The sequence below is a fragment of the Hyaena hyaena genome, unplaced genomic scaffold (genome assembly GCF_003009895.1).
Source record: "Hyaena hyaena isolate Hyena2069 unplaced genomic scaffold, ASM300989v1 scaffold_47, whole genome shotgun sequence".
In the NCBI taxonomy this organism is placed as follows: domain Eukaryota; kingdom Metazoa; phylum Chordata; class Mammalia; order Carnivora; family Hyaenidae; genus Hyaena; species Hyaena hyaena.
In genome coordinates, this window is record NW_024080679.1 from 4,797,248 (window position 1) to 4,811,160 (window position 13,913).

General features: G+C 39.7%; 1 protein-coding gene across 3 annotated transcripts in view; it reads right to left on the reverse strand.

Moving 5' to 3' along the window:
- The window catches only part of WDR7 (WD repeat domain 7), a 357,763-nt gene that overhangs the window by 271,700 nt on the left and 72,150 nt on the right, over positions 1-13,913 (reverse strand). For all 3 annotated transcript variants that reach the window (XM_039230510.1, XM_039230509.1, XM_039230511.1), the window contains one exon: positions 10,786-11,000. In XM_039230510.1, coding sequence (XP_039086441.1) covers positions 10,786-11,000 — 215 coding nt within the window. The remainder of the gene's footprint in view (positions 1-10,785; positions 11,001-13,913) is intronic.

Here is a 13,913-nt window from a genome sequence, read left to right on the forward strand (position 1 = left end):
AGGTTTAAGCACCTTCACGTGGTATGCACAGAGCGGTCTCATTCCACATACTTCCTGCCTCTCCTCTCTCTTATACTCCAGCAACACTGAACACACATGGTGTTCCCCACTACCCTTTTTGCATCTTCCATCCTAGACCACAGTGTAACCCACCTCCATCCATCACCTGACTACATTCTACTCATCCTTCAATGTCTCCTCCTCCAAGAAGCCAGTCCTGATCACCTCAGGCTAGTCCAGGTCTCTGCAATACCTTCTGCACTTCTCAGCCAACTCACTCAGTCCACTGCCTTGTATTTATCTGTTTACATGTCCTGAGGATAAATATCATGTCTTATTCATTTTGGCTCTCCAGGGCCAAACACAGTAGCTAGTAGTCAATAAATGTTTACTGAACTAGACTGATTCAATTATTTTCTAACAGAGGCTATAAAAGTCAAGAAGTTTCAAAATCTTTTATACAGTCTAATAAAGAACAGCTATTTCAAGCATATTAGAAAAAATTATTTCTTACCCAAGGTACTAACACATTAATACTTAGCTACAAATCTTTATATTTCTATCAGATTACTTCCAAATACCTTCAAGTTCCCAAGTAAGAGTTAAATATTAAAGTATCATACACAAGGGCTAGAAAGATCTGGCTGTTGAGAAGGTCACAGGGTTAAATCTATCTACTGTTCCTATTCTCTCAGCAGTCTGCCATTTGATTTATTATGTGAGATGGTAAAAGAAATTTCCCCTTTGCTGCATCTCACAGACATTATTCAACAACCTAAATTTCTTCTCAGGAATAGTGTGCTTTGTTAATATACTTCCACGGAGAAACAAAACTGTTCTGAATTTAAAACCATCATAGAACAAGACTGTTTTTTTCTTGGCTCAGAATAACATGATGAATTACATTTAATATGACCTATGAATGCCATTCATAAATCCACTGAACACCTATTATGTGCAAGGCTGAGGGCCAATAAGGCACTGGAGCCATAGGGCTTGTTACATTTCAAGAAGGGGAGCTCCCTTGTGTATGTCATTATTTGACGGTGTTATGCAGTGATCACAGTAAATCCGGTCATGTCTAATTTATGGATCCTTAAAAAGGGAGAACTAAAAATCCTGTAATCATCAAAAAATATAGTAAGTTCAATTAAATATTTAGTTAGCTCTGAGAGTTTACTTTTATTCTTTAAATGTATTCATAATTATTTAAAACTTGTGTCCCTTGAACTGGAGAAAAAGTTAGGGGAAAGATAACCTGAGGTGGAAATGTTCAAAGCATTCATTCCACACTCCATGAAACACGCACACACGATGCAAGTGTACCTGACTGAGCACACACACAGAGACGAGCACACACTCACAACCTGCACACGGTGTACTTCCTCACGTGTGTGAGACGACCAGGAAAGGGAGGTAAAGATGAGGAAAGAGTAAGAGACAGCAACGGAATTAGGACACAAATATGTGAAAGGAATGTCAACCACTCTTACGGAGGCAAGAAGGCTGAATGATCAACATAATATGATGGGTGGATTGTGGAAGAAGGACGGAGAAGGAGGAAAAGCGGGAAGGAGGAGGGTGATTGGGCAGCTGGATTCCATTGACTTTCTTGTACTTTCTGGTACTTATGATAATAGCAACGTAATAATGTACGTTCAGAAATTGATCCTGTCACCTTACCTATATACCTGTGCCTAATCAATAACTTTAAATCTTTCCATGTTATTTTTATGGCTCCAAAAAAAAATTTAAGCTTATTCCTTAAGGAGTCTCTTTACCAAGAGATTCACATTAAATTCTAAAATTTTCATTCTAGAAATTTTTAGAAAGCAACTGACAGACAATACAGAGGGACGTGGCGGCAAAAAAAAAAAAGTCACTGTTCACTGTAGAGACTGAAGTCATTCTCTCTAACCACTATGCTGTGAAATTGTGGGTGGGTCAATACATGAAGAAAATTCCAGACTGAAGGACTCTGTCACCTGCCAGTAGGTTAAGGATGTTCTCATATAACAGCTTTAAGTTAAAGCCCACAACCGATCCAGAATAGAGACAATATATGCAATCACAGATATGCCTCATCTAGTTCAAATAATAAACAAACAAGTAAGATTTAAAAATGTTTAATACAATTTCTCCTTAACTAATTCATTACTGAATTTTACAGTTAACATCAAGAATACAGAAACTCAAAGGGATTCTGGAGAAGATCATGGAACTGATGGAAGCATAGATAACCGGATTTTTCCAAATCCTCACATAAAGAGAGACAGAGCAACTAGATAGAATAACCCAAATAGTGAGAACATTTCAACAAAACAAGGTGACACAATATATCCACAAATCCCAAAATTCAAGTGGATGGAAAAACCCACCAACAGCTACCAGGTCAATCTGGTATTAGGCACTTCTGCAGGTCAGAGAAAGGGAAGTTGCAAGGTATGTGGCAAATATGACAAGAAAACCCCAAAATGCTACTTATCAGAAAAACAGAACGGGTCCATTTAAAAACAGCAGCTGAACCTGGGAGAAGTTTACCCACCTCAAGAGCAAGTCAACGCATGGGCCACGAAAACAAAGTATGAGGGACCAGCATGTGGGAGTCCCAGTCCACGGGCAACCTCACTGCATCAGGGGTCCCTTCAGCAAAGGCCCCCAGGAGAAACTACTAAGCACACAATCAAAACGGACAGGTAATTACCCCCACCTGAAAACATGAGGCGAGGAACAGTGTTAGGAGAGCTCAGAAAGCGAGCCACCATATTTCCAAACCACATGAAAAATAGGAAAGGGAGTTTGGGAAGTTAGAAAAATGATCTGAAGTAATCATTCAAAAAGTCCAGGAAAAATCCTTTTACAAAAGAAGTGAGTGGTGAGCAACAGAAAAGTATTGAGGTCAAATTATAATTAAAAAGAATTAAGAACCAGAAAGAAAAAAATAGACATGCTCAAAAAGCAGATAAAAATGAATGTGCTATTTCTAAACAAGCTGACGGACATTTTTAAAATGATACTCAACATGAAAGAACAACATATGAGTATTAGAAAAACCAGAAATGAAAATGACTGAACTCACAAAGAATGAGAAACAAAACATCACGTTAGCAATGAAGCCTCAAACTGAAAGAGACTGAAAGTGAATAAACACAAGCAATATCAGCCTAAGAGAAGAAGGTGAAAAGAGGGACAATGTTAAGGATAAAAAAGAAATGGACGTCTTTCCCTTTGTGAGTGACAAGCTTTCAGGTGGGACACTTAAAGGGACCTGGGATGTGCAGACAACTGACACATTGAGAACCATCTGTGCCCACACTGTTGTGTTTTTCCCTTTCCGTGCAGTGTTCAGTACCTTACAGGAGATACTTAACACCATTATAAATAAGCTTTGTATGAGATGATTTTTCCCAGCTGCAGGCTCATGTAAGTGTGTTCTGAGCCCAGTGAAGGGTGGCTGAGCTAAGCTATGATCTCTGGTAGGTTAGATGTATTCAATGCATTTTTTACTTAAGAGATTTTCCATTTACGATGGGCTTATTGGGATGTAACCCCATTGTGAGTCAAGGAAGACAGACACTGAAAATCGAGGGAGTGAGGTTTCTGAAGCTGGAGAAGAAAGTTACAGTATTACAGTATAGCAAATACTCTGGTGTTTGGTTAGACGTGGAGGTAACAGTGTTAACGGGTGGTATTTAATATACTTAGGAAAACAGAGGAACACAGATGTGTGTGTGTGTGTGTATAAACATACATCTATTATCCGGCGCTACTGAGAGGCCCTGGATACAATGTCATCCCAGGAGTAGGCAGTATCCACACTTGGTTTCTAATTATTGTCCCCGTTAAAGGGACTCCCCCATTCCACAGGTACTCACTAAAGTTTATTCTCCTCCCACAGTCATAGACATTTACTCCTTAGTTCTCTTAAGACTAGACAGCTCCCTAAGGGTCCTTCACTTTATTAAAGGCTAGACAAAGATGTTTACCCTCATAACTACTTAAAACAAACACTAAATATACATATATGTATATTTAAAAATATATAATAAATATACAATCTAAGTATTCTTATTCTCTATTCAAATATTCATTAAAGTTTTGGAGCAGAATGTTAAGCAAGTTTAATTGATTCTTCAAAGGTCAGACATATCATAAAAATTTTTCTAAGGCCATAAACGGTTCACCAGACAAGGCCCCATATCCTGTATACACCGTCACATGGCTTGTCCCTGTCTGTACCTTACAGTGCCCTTTTCACAATGGATCATAAAGTCAATTCAATCAGTATAAAAATTTTTCAGAGTGAATTTTGCAAGCAAAAAACACAGAGCATGTTCTCAGTAGGTTCTATCGGACTTCTGAATTCCATTCTCTCACCTAGTTACACAGAATACAAAGCCACTGACCTTTGCAAATATAGCCCATTCGTTTTTTTTTTTTTTTCCAGGCTTTTGACTAATTAGACAACAGAGAGAGAAATGTAACACGGAAGATAAATCATCTTGGTCATTTTTCAATTTCTTAAACCTCGTGATTTTTCAAAATAAATAGGGTGTCTCTGATTGGTACACAATGTCTAAGATATAAAGGCACCACATAGAAAAGTATACACACTAGGCCTAAGAAAATGAATTTCACAGCAGTAAAGGCTTTCTAGCTTCACTAGTAACATCCCACTGACCCAAGGCATCCTCCAAGATCTCCTCACCAAGAACCAGTGTCCATGGCAAATGCTTTATGAGAAAGGTCATCAAAAAGATCACTTGAATGGCACCTGGGTGGCTCAATCAGTTGAGCATCTGACTCTTGGTGTCAGCTCAGGTCATGATCTCACGGGAGAGAGAATCTCTCAATCTGACTCTCCCCTACTTGCTCACATATGTGTGCTCTCTCTCTCTCTCTCAAAAATTATAAAACTTTTTTAAAAAGATCACCTGATGTGCTCAGACCATCTCCTTAATATTTTCATTCATGCATTCATCATATATCAACCAGGTGCTATCCACAATTTACTGGTTATTTATAGTTTGCAAATCTACTAGCTCCTGCTCTACTACATGATTTATGCTGGGTGTTACGAGACACTAAAATAAAGATGGCTCTCCTTCAAGGTATTAAAACCCCTTCCTTCCTTGTAACAAATACTACAGCCTGCTTTTCTCCTCTTCCACTGGCTCCTCTTCCAATGGTCTCCACTGGTTATATTCACCTCCCTTTCCACTGGTTATATTCACCTCCCTTTCGTCATTGCCAGTTAAAAGGAAACAACATCTAGTCAGGGTGAATTGTCCAGTTAACTCTATTATCAACATCATGTCCTCTGATGTGGCTCCACCTCTTCCACCAACAAAAGCATTCAGTGAGCTCCTAACAAAGTAAACCTCAGCTCTTACCCCTGCAGCCACTGAAGCTACTACTTCTTTTTTCCTCGAAAAGCAAGTATCTTCCATACTCTCCACCTCTACTTTATCTCATTCTCATTCTTTGTTCTTTGTACCCTGATTTCTGGCCCAACTAATTCTACCAAAGCAGCTCTCCTAATGATCACCTATGACTTCCCTAACTATTAATTCCACTCTTTTTATCCCCCACAAGTCTTAATCTTATTTCACATCTCTGATCAACTGTTGACCTTTGCTTCCTTTATAAAAAATTTGGTTTCAATTATATGTGTAACCTAGGCCATTGCAGGTTACTGGCCCAAGGTCACCCACAGGCAGAAAGTTCAAGACAGAATTAAACACAGATATGCCTGTCACCAGAACCCAGCTTCTTAACCACTCCTTTGAACTGCTATTCAAAAATGAAGCAAAGACTATTCCATAAAAGAGCTGTATCTATAACCTTGCTGTTAACAATGCCATACTCTGATCCAGGGTTCAACAAGCTATGACCTAGAGGCCAATCCAGCCCATTGCTTATTTGTGTAAATTAAGTTTTATTGGAAGCCAATCATACTCATTCATTTGCCTATTGTCTATGGCTGCTTTCACACTACAATGGCAGGGCTGAATCACTGTATCAGAGACTGAATGACCCACAAAACCTAAAATGTTTACTGTCTAGTGCTTTATAGAAAAAGTTTGCCAATTCCTGTTTTCTTATTTTTTTTTAATATTTATTGATTTTTGAGAGACAGAGCACAAGTGGAGAAGGGGCAGAGAGAGAAGGAGACCCAGAATCAGAAGCAGGCTCCAGGCTCCAAGCTCTCAGCACAGAGCCTGATGTGGGGCTTAAACTCACAAGCTGTGAGATCATGACCTGAGCAAAGTCGGAAGCTTAACCGACTGAGCCACCCAGGTGCCCTGCCAATCCCTGTTCTAACCATCTGTCTTTCAGGTTCATCACTGGCAAACCTGAGGATGATAATAATGAATTCACCTATCTGCAGTAAGATTAAGGAAGACAGCATATGTGGAACACTCTAATGATAACAGGCATCCCAAAATACGGACTATGATCTAATCCAGGCTCTGTACTCCAGCATATGTTCTGGGGGTGGGGGGTGGAATCCCATCCTTACTCTATGTCACTATCATGCCACTTTTTCCTGGAAGATCTTTGCTCCCCTTATACACACTCTATCTCCCAACACCACCAACAAGAGGCAGACGTCTCCTATTACAACCAGTCTCAAAGCCTATTCATGAGTTGTTTGTTTCTGTTAATAGCTCTGCCATTCTCCCTTCAACCAGGCTTAGAGCTCTGAGATCACCTTGCAGGTCTCAACTCTTCCCTATTTACTGAAGTCCTAAATATTCAACCAACACAACAGCTTCCAAGCCACTCCCTCTTCAACATTTCCTCTACCTAATCCTATCCTAGTCCCCACTGCCTCTCACCATAGCAACCCAACAGCCTCACAATTCATTTCCCACCACAATAAAGGTCCTGCACATAAATGTCAGACATGGAAAACTATTTCTTAAACAAAGGTCTCCATTTAAGACTATTCAATATCATATTGCTACCCACGGAAGTTAAGTCTTCAGCTTTGAATTCAAACAGATTCCACAATATGATTCCAATGTATACCTCCAAACTAATTTCACATTAAATTTCCTGTGTATTTTCTATGCTTCACCTATTACATAAAAGCTATGAAAATAAAAATATGAGAAACTCAGCTCCTGTCCTCAAGAAGCTCAAAATCTAGGGGCACCTGGGTGGCTCAGTTGGTTGAGCGTCCGGCTTCAGCTCAGGTCATGATCTCACGGTTCGTGGGTTCGGACCCCGCATCAGGCTCTGTGCTGACAGCTCAGAGCCTGGAGCCTGTCTTCAGATCTGTGTCTCCCTCTCTCTCTGACTCTCCCCTGCTCACACTGTCTCTCTCTCTCTCTCTCTCAAAAATAAATAAAAACATCAAAAATTAAAAAAAAAATAAACTCAAAATCTAATCAGACAGACATAAAGAAAAAAAATACCCGTTACAAAGTAAAGTGTTTTAAGGAAAGGCCTGAACAGGAAGGTGTTGAGCAGAAAGAGAACGTAAGAACTAATTCTGCCACAGGGGGGCAGAGAAAAGTTTGGGGAAGGATTCACTATCCTCAGAGGAGAAGAGGCAAGTGGAGAGGAAAAGAAACATGGGTTATAGGATGCAGGATCTCTACCATTTCTCAATCTTCTTTTCTCCAGAGCGGTGTTTTAAACCAGAGGCAATTCTGCCCCGCCTGGGACATTTGGCCATAACTGAAAACATTTTTGGTTGTCACGACTAGGAAGAAGAGGATGCTACAGCCATGTGATGGGTAGAGGAACAACGATTCTCAGCACCCTACAATCCACAGGGCATCCCCCCCCCCAACACACACACACACAATTAAGAACTATCCAGGGACACCTAGGTAGCTCAGTGGGTTACGTGTCTGACTCTTGATTTCAGTTCAGGTCACGACCTCACGGTTTGTGAGTTTGAGCCCTGCATCTGGCTCTGTGCTGACAGCATGGAGCCTGCTTTGGATTCTCTGTCTCCGTCTCCCTCTGCCCCTCCCCACTCGTGTGCGCTCTCACACACACTCTCTCTGTCTCTCAAAAATAAATAAAGAGTAAAGAAAAAAAAAGGAGTTATTCAGCCCAAAACGTTGGTAGTGCTGAGGCTGAGCAACCCTGCTCTAGAGCCAGATGGAAAAGGAGAGGGTCTAGCTGACATCAGGCAGGGTGAGTGGGGATACTGACAATAGGAAGACAGCAGAGGAGAACGAGTTAGGCCTGGACAAAACTGAAGGGGAGAATGCAGAACTGAACAGCGGGCAAAGGTGATTAATAAAGATTCCACATCTAAGGCCACGCGAACAGGAACAGACCTGACTGTGCAACCAAGACGATCAACTGTGAGGGAAAGGAGAAGACCTGGGCCAAAGCAGAGGCTAACAGCACTTCCTGCTACCCATCGTCCAATTCAATACACACTTACTGCACAGCTGCTACCAGATGTCATGAGGGAAACAGCAATAAATAAGTCACAAGCCCTGGCTACAAGCAGGCTGAATTTCAGTGGGGAGAAGCAGAGAAGCCTGTAAGTTATTACATGACAAGGGAAATTAAGATATATGTCATAAGAGAAACACACAGGGGTTTAAATACATGCATCTTACAAAAATTCAAGGCAGTCACGAAGAATAATTTCACTTAACAACCTCTCAATCTTCCAGTGAAAGAAAAGAATCAGAGGAAAGTAAATTCCCCATCTTTGTCTGCAAGGTTCCACACAGGTCTGGCATAATTAGCAAAATGAGCAACATACAATATATATTACTCCAAAGAGCCCAATTGCTAACCCTAGTCTAACAAGGAAAAGGTAGGAGTCTTTCTATGGAGTATTCCCATGGAGCTTTTGCTTTCCATTGAGAGACCCATGAATAAAAGTAGTTCCAGTATCCCAGGGTCAGTTCTGCACCACTGAGATGCTCTTACTTATGTGTTGTTTTTTTAAACTTTGGGTGGGTTTTATTTCTCCTGAGATTAGAAAGCCATCCAGAGGACAGCTCTTTAAATATTCCCCTCAGAAGGAGCCTCAGATTCAACATGAGAAAATAGTTAGAGAAATCCCTAATGGTCCCGCCAACATACATTTTTCATAAAGTGATTACCCTCCTGCAGCCTCAGCTTCCTAAGCCTTTCCCCCTTCTATAATTGTTTTCCTTGTAGGCCAGGCAACAATTACCACTGCTACAAGACTGAGGAGGTTCACAAGCAATATATTTTACAATACATAAGTCTAGTGTCTCTGATATCTGCTGCTTTTATCACTAATTGCACTATAAAATGCGCTATTAAAACAGGGACAAACAAGATTGTAAAAATCACATAATGGACCATGACCACTTACAAAAGCCATTCATAAATGTTAACTGTACCACTTATTTTCCTTTAATTTTCTAGTCGTATAATTATCTTTCCAAATTTTTACTTCTAGGGGATACCAATAAGAAAAAGAATATATTTGAAAATGATATTACTTACATACATGCCCTTGTATATACTATTTTATAAACTGGCACAGAATTAAAAATTATATAGAACATCCGACAATATGCTATGAACACTGAATTCCTAGGGACATCTATGTGATCTCTTGAAAGAAATTATAAGCATGGCAAATGCATTTAAGTTGTGATTCCTATTCAAACTTCACAGCACAGCACACAGAGCATGAAAGAAAGCGCAGAAGGATTTCACAATTCTGAAATACAAAACATACAACACAACAAAGCCAATAAAGCATTCATTTCTTGGGGAAAGACAGAGCGATCAAATATTACCGCCAATTACTACAGGAAATGGGTCACTAGAACCACCTATAGTAATTCATATGTGATCAGCACTCAGCGCTAATTCATGGGCAAATTTTCAAGTTTCTAGATAAGCCTTTCAACCTGTTCATCATTTATCTACATGTCTACCCATTAAAAAAAAAAAAAACAGCCAGCAATCCTGAATAAGAGAGAATGAAAATAACAGCATCTGTGCTACCTACTAACAATTCTAATGACTACTTAGATGCACCTGGGAATTTTAAGTCGTGGCTCAGAGGAGATGCTGGTACTGTCTCTAAGTTTCATGAAGCCACTACCAGAGATAAGTGAGGTCTAACAGTGCCACAGAACACAAATACCACAAACCAAATGGTGGGTAGCCTCTGCCAAACTAAAAACAAGCAACCAATTAGTGAATTGGGATTATTTGTTCTTCTTTTATGTAGGATAATCTCCTGTTAATTGAAGAAGTAGCTGATGCCTTAATGTGAGTATCAGCAGGGAAGGTGTGATTGAGCTTGGTCCTTGGTGACCACGGGCACATGTACGAGTTGGCCACACCTCTTCCCAGATATCCTCTTAAATCTTTATAACGGTCCAACCTTACTAAAATCAGAGCCTGCTTTTAAAACAAAGGAGCAACCACAATTAGAAACATCTTATTTGTACCTAAATCGTGATTTTTTTTTTCTTCCTAAAGACATTAGCCAGTGCTCAATCTTTCAACAGGAGGAAAAGAAGAAATGCCAGATTACATGAAAAAGGTTGGCTCTAATTTCAGAAATGAAAGTCACTTAATTCCAGAGAAATCATTTTAAACTATTTTAAATGGTAAGAATAACTTACTTTTTCAAAATGCCAAATACATGAAATATGCTAAAATGACGTTGGGTAGGCCTAAATCAAAATGAGAAGCTTATTTCTCATCAGTGTCTTCTCCCAAAAGTTATACCATAAGATTTGCCAAAACTATGTCATTAAGTGAAGCTGAGTGGGGGGCTACACACATGGGCCCACATACAAAACTTACCTTGTCAGATGCCTCAGAAGCCAAGAGATTAGTTGCAAGAGTCTGGAGCTTGTGATGGGCCATGTTTTTAAGAGCGGCAAGACTACGCCGGGTCATAGCTTGTTTCAGGTTGATGGCCGGGTGGCTAAGTGAGTCAGCTGCAGCAGGAACTGCCTCATCACAGGCATTCAGTATCTCTACGGCTGTTATCCCCATCACACAGCGGTCCAACGCACCTGGAAAATGCATACATTCACAATCAGTACACAACACTACAAACGCTTCAAGTAGTTTTCTAAGGAAAGAAAATGCATAGACATTTTTTATGTGGGAATATTTTTATTGGTGCCTCCCAGAAACGTTTTCTTGTACTTTCCTCCTCGCGTAATCATCCACACAGCATTACCTTAACCGTTTCTTCTGTAATGCCCCGACCCCAACTTCCCAATATAGTCAAGTTCAGAGCCAATAAATACCTCAACACCTTCCCCCTGGCTTTTCCAGTCTTCCTACTTTCAAGATGATCTTCTTGATACTCCATTCCACTATTCTACTACAAATATCAATTTCTATGACTTCAGCTTCCTCTAAGTTGTCTATTAATTTTAAACAAAAGAACTAAATTTTGCTATTCTTCTCATTTTTTCTACTTTAATAATTCCTGGATCTTTCCTTTAGGAAATATCCACAAAACAGGGAAAAGATTATGACTTCCCATTTTGTCCGCAAATCTCTTGACTCTTATTGTTCACACCCAATCAAATGTTTCTCTGCGTGTTTGTGAAAATAACGACTTGTAACCACTTCTTCATTTGGCCATTCTTTCTATTCATCTCCATCTGTGCATTTTGTGTCTCAGTTAGAGGACAACTCCACCCTATAAAGCAGACAGCTTTTCTGTATAGTGTTTTGTACAGTATATAGCATCACATCAGGCAGACAAAGGTGTCATTGCATGGATTTGTGTATAGTCTTCTGGAGATTATAATAATGACAGTGAAATGATGATGAAGTTTATTTTGATTCACTAAGCATTCCTCTGGAGTCTTTTAAAAGAGACAAATCAATTTTGAAAAATAACCATAGCGAACATCAGAAAATTAAATGTCAGCAAAATACAAGATTTCTACCATGTTTTTGAGCTGGTACCTAAATATCCAAACACAGATTCTATTCCCAATGTTGAGTATTTATATCCGTGCCATTTAAGCTTGCCCCTCCTTTCCTAAAGGGTTTACCTTCTGAATCACTGTCCCCTTTCCAATAGCAGTCCTGGAATTAATTCTTGATGATTCTAGTATTAACAGACACCAGTGTTTTACTAACCAGTTCACTGAGACTTAACCAATATATTTTGAAAGGGAAAGCATAAGAAAGAATTGTCACCTGAAACTTTTTGACTGTGTATATTCTAACAAGATTTCAAAGTTCAAAAATGCTTGAAAATCACCAGCACATATGATTCTTCCACACAGCCTCATCCCTTGGCTCTCTGAGTTCCTCTACTCCAATAAATTGTGTCCTATACTCAATCACAGCCAATGGTCATATTATAATCCCATTACCAATACAGAAGTCCCAATGAGATCCCAAGTTCAAAAATGCCACTCTCTGATAGTATCTCCCATTCTTCACTTCAATCCCCTGATGCAGTGATTTGTTGTTCAGCACTGACTCCAACAATTCATTACCCTGTCACGCTTGCACTGTCTCTCACTTCTCTCTATCCCATAAAGTAAAATTGCACGGCCCATCCTCATAACCACAGCTCTGTCCTCATCTCGCCTCCCTGTACTAACAGCAAACTCCAACATTGGCTGAATCCAACTTTCCACCTACTCTCTACCTGTACAATGGTGCTGGATATGAATGGAGAATGTGCTGAAAGATTCACTTGAAATTCACAGTCACTGATCTTAAGGGGCTCTCAATAGTGACCACATTTCCACAGATCTTCCATTTTCCTGATTAATTATTTCGTACCTTTTCTCTCCTCCCATCTCCCACACTCCATTCCATGCCCTTACCTGGGCAAAAAATTTTGTTTCCCATTTCATTTACAAAGAAGCAACTAGAAAAGAAGTTCTACCAGCTCCCACCACCTCATGTCTATTCATGTTACTCTATAATTACACACGAACCATCCAGACTCCTACTTAACACACTTGTAGCTCAAAATCCATCCCTCTCTTGTCTGCCCACGGACATCATTTCAGCAATTCTCCCTTTTCTCTTCATCTATTTTCCCTACCTACTAGATCATTCCCACCAGCATGTAAACATGCAATTATTTCACCTGTTTATACACACACACACACACACACACACACACACACACACACCAGTATCCTCCAGCTGATATCCCATTTTTTATAATCATCCTCTAAAGAGCTGTCTATATTTACTACCTCCAAATTTTTCTTCTTCCACTTTCCTTTGAACTTACTCAAATCAGATTTCACCCCAAACATGCACAGAACCTATTCTCGATGCTACTAAATCCAGTAGTCAGTTCTCAGTCCTCATTTGACTATCATTTACTATCAGTGGGATTTGTTTTCTCTCTACCCCTTGAAACACATTTTTTCACAGCGTTTCTAGGCAACCACACTATTCATTTTCTTCTTCCTCCTGACAAGTCCATTTTAGTCTTCTTTCCTGGTTTCTCCCACATCACAGAAATATATTTAAACCCTGGAGGGTCCCAATCATTATCTGTCTGAATCCTCTTGGTAACACATCCAATGTCATGACTGAATATCATCCATATGCTAAGAATTTCCAAATTTACATCACCCACTCTGATATCCCCAACTTCAAGTCCTGACACATTTATACAATTTACTAATCAACATCTCTACTTGAATGTCTAATATTCAACTTACTATAAAAATAATTCTTGCTTTTTCCAAAATCTACTCTTTCCACTATCTTCTCAATGTCTAAAAATGAATTCCTTTGAGTTGCTCATGATCAAAACCTTGGAGTAACCTGTAACTCAACCCATACTTTTAAACCCCTCATCCAACTATCAGCAAATCCTGTTAGCTTCCCCTTCAAAATATATCCAGAATTCAACCACTTCTCACCAGCTCCACAGCTATCACTCTGGTGTAACACTCCATCATCTTTTATTGCCTGTAGGCAAC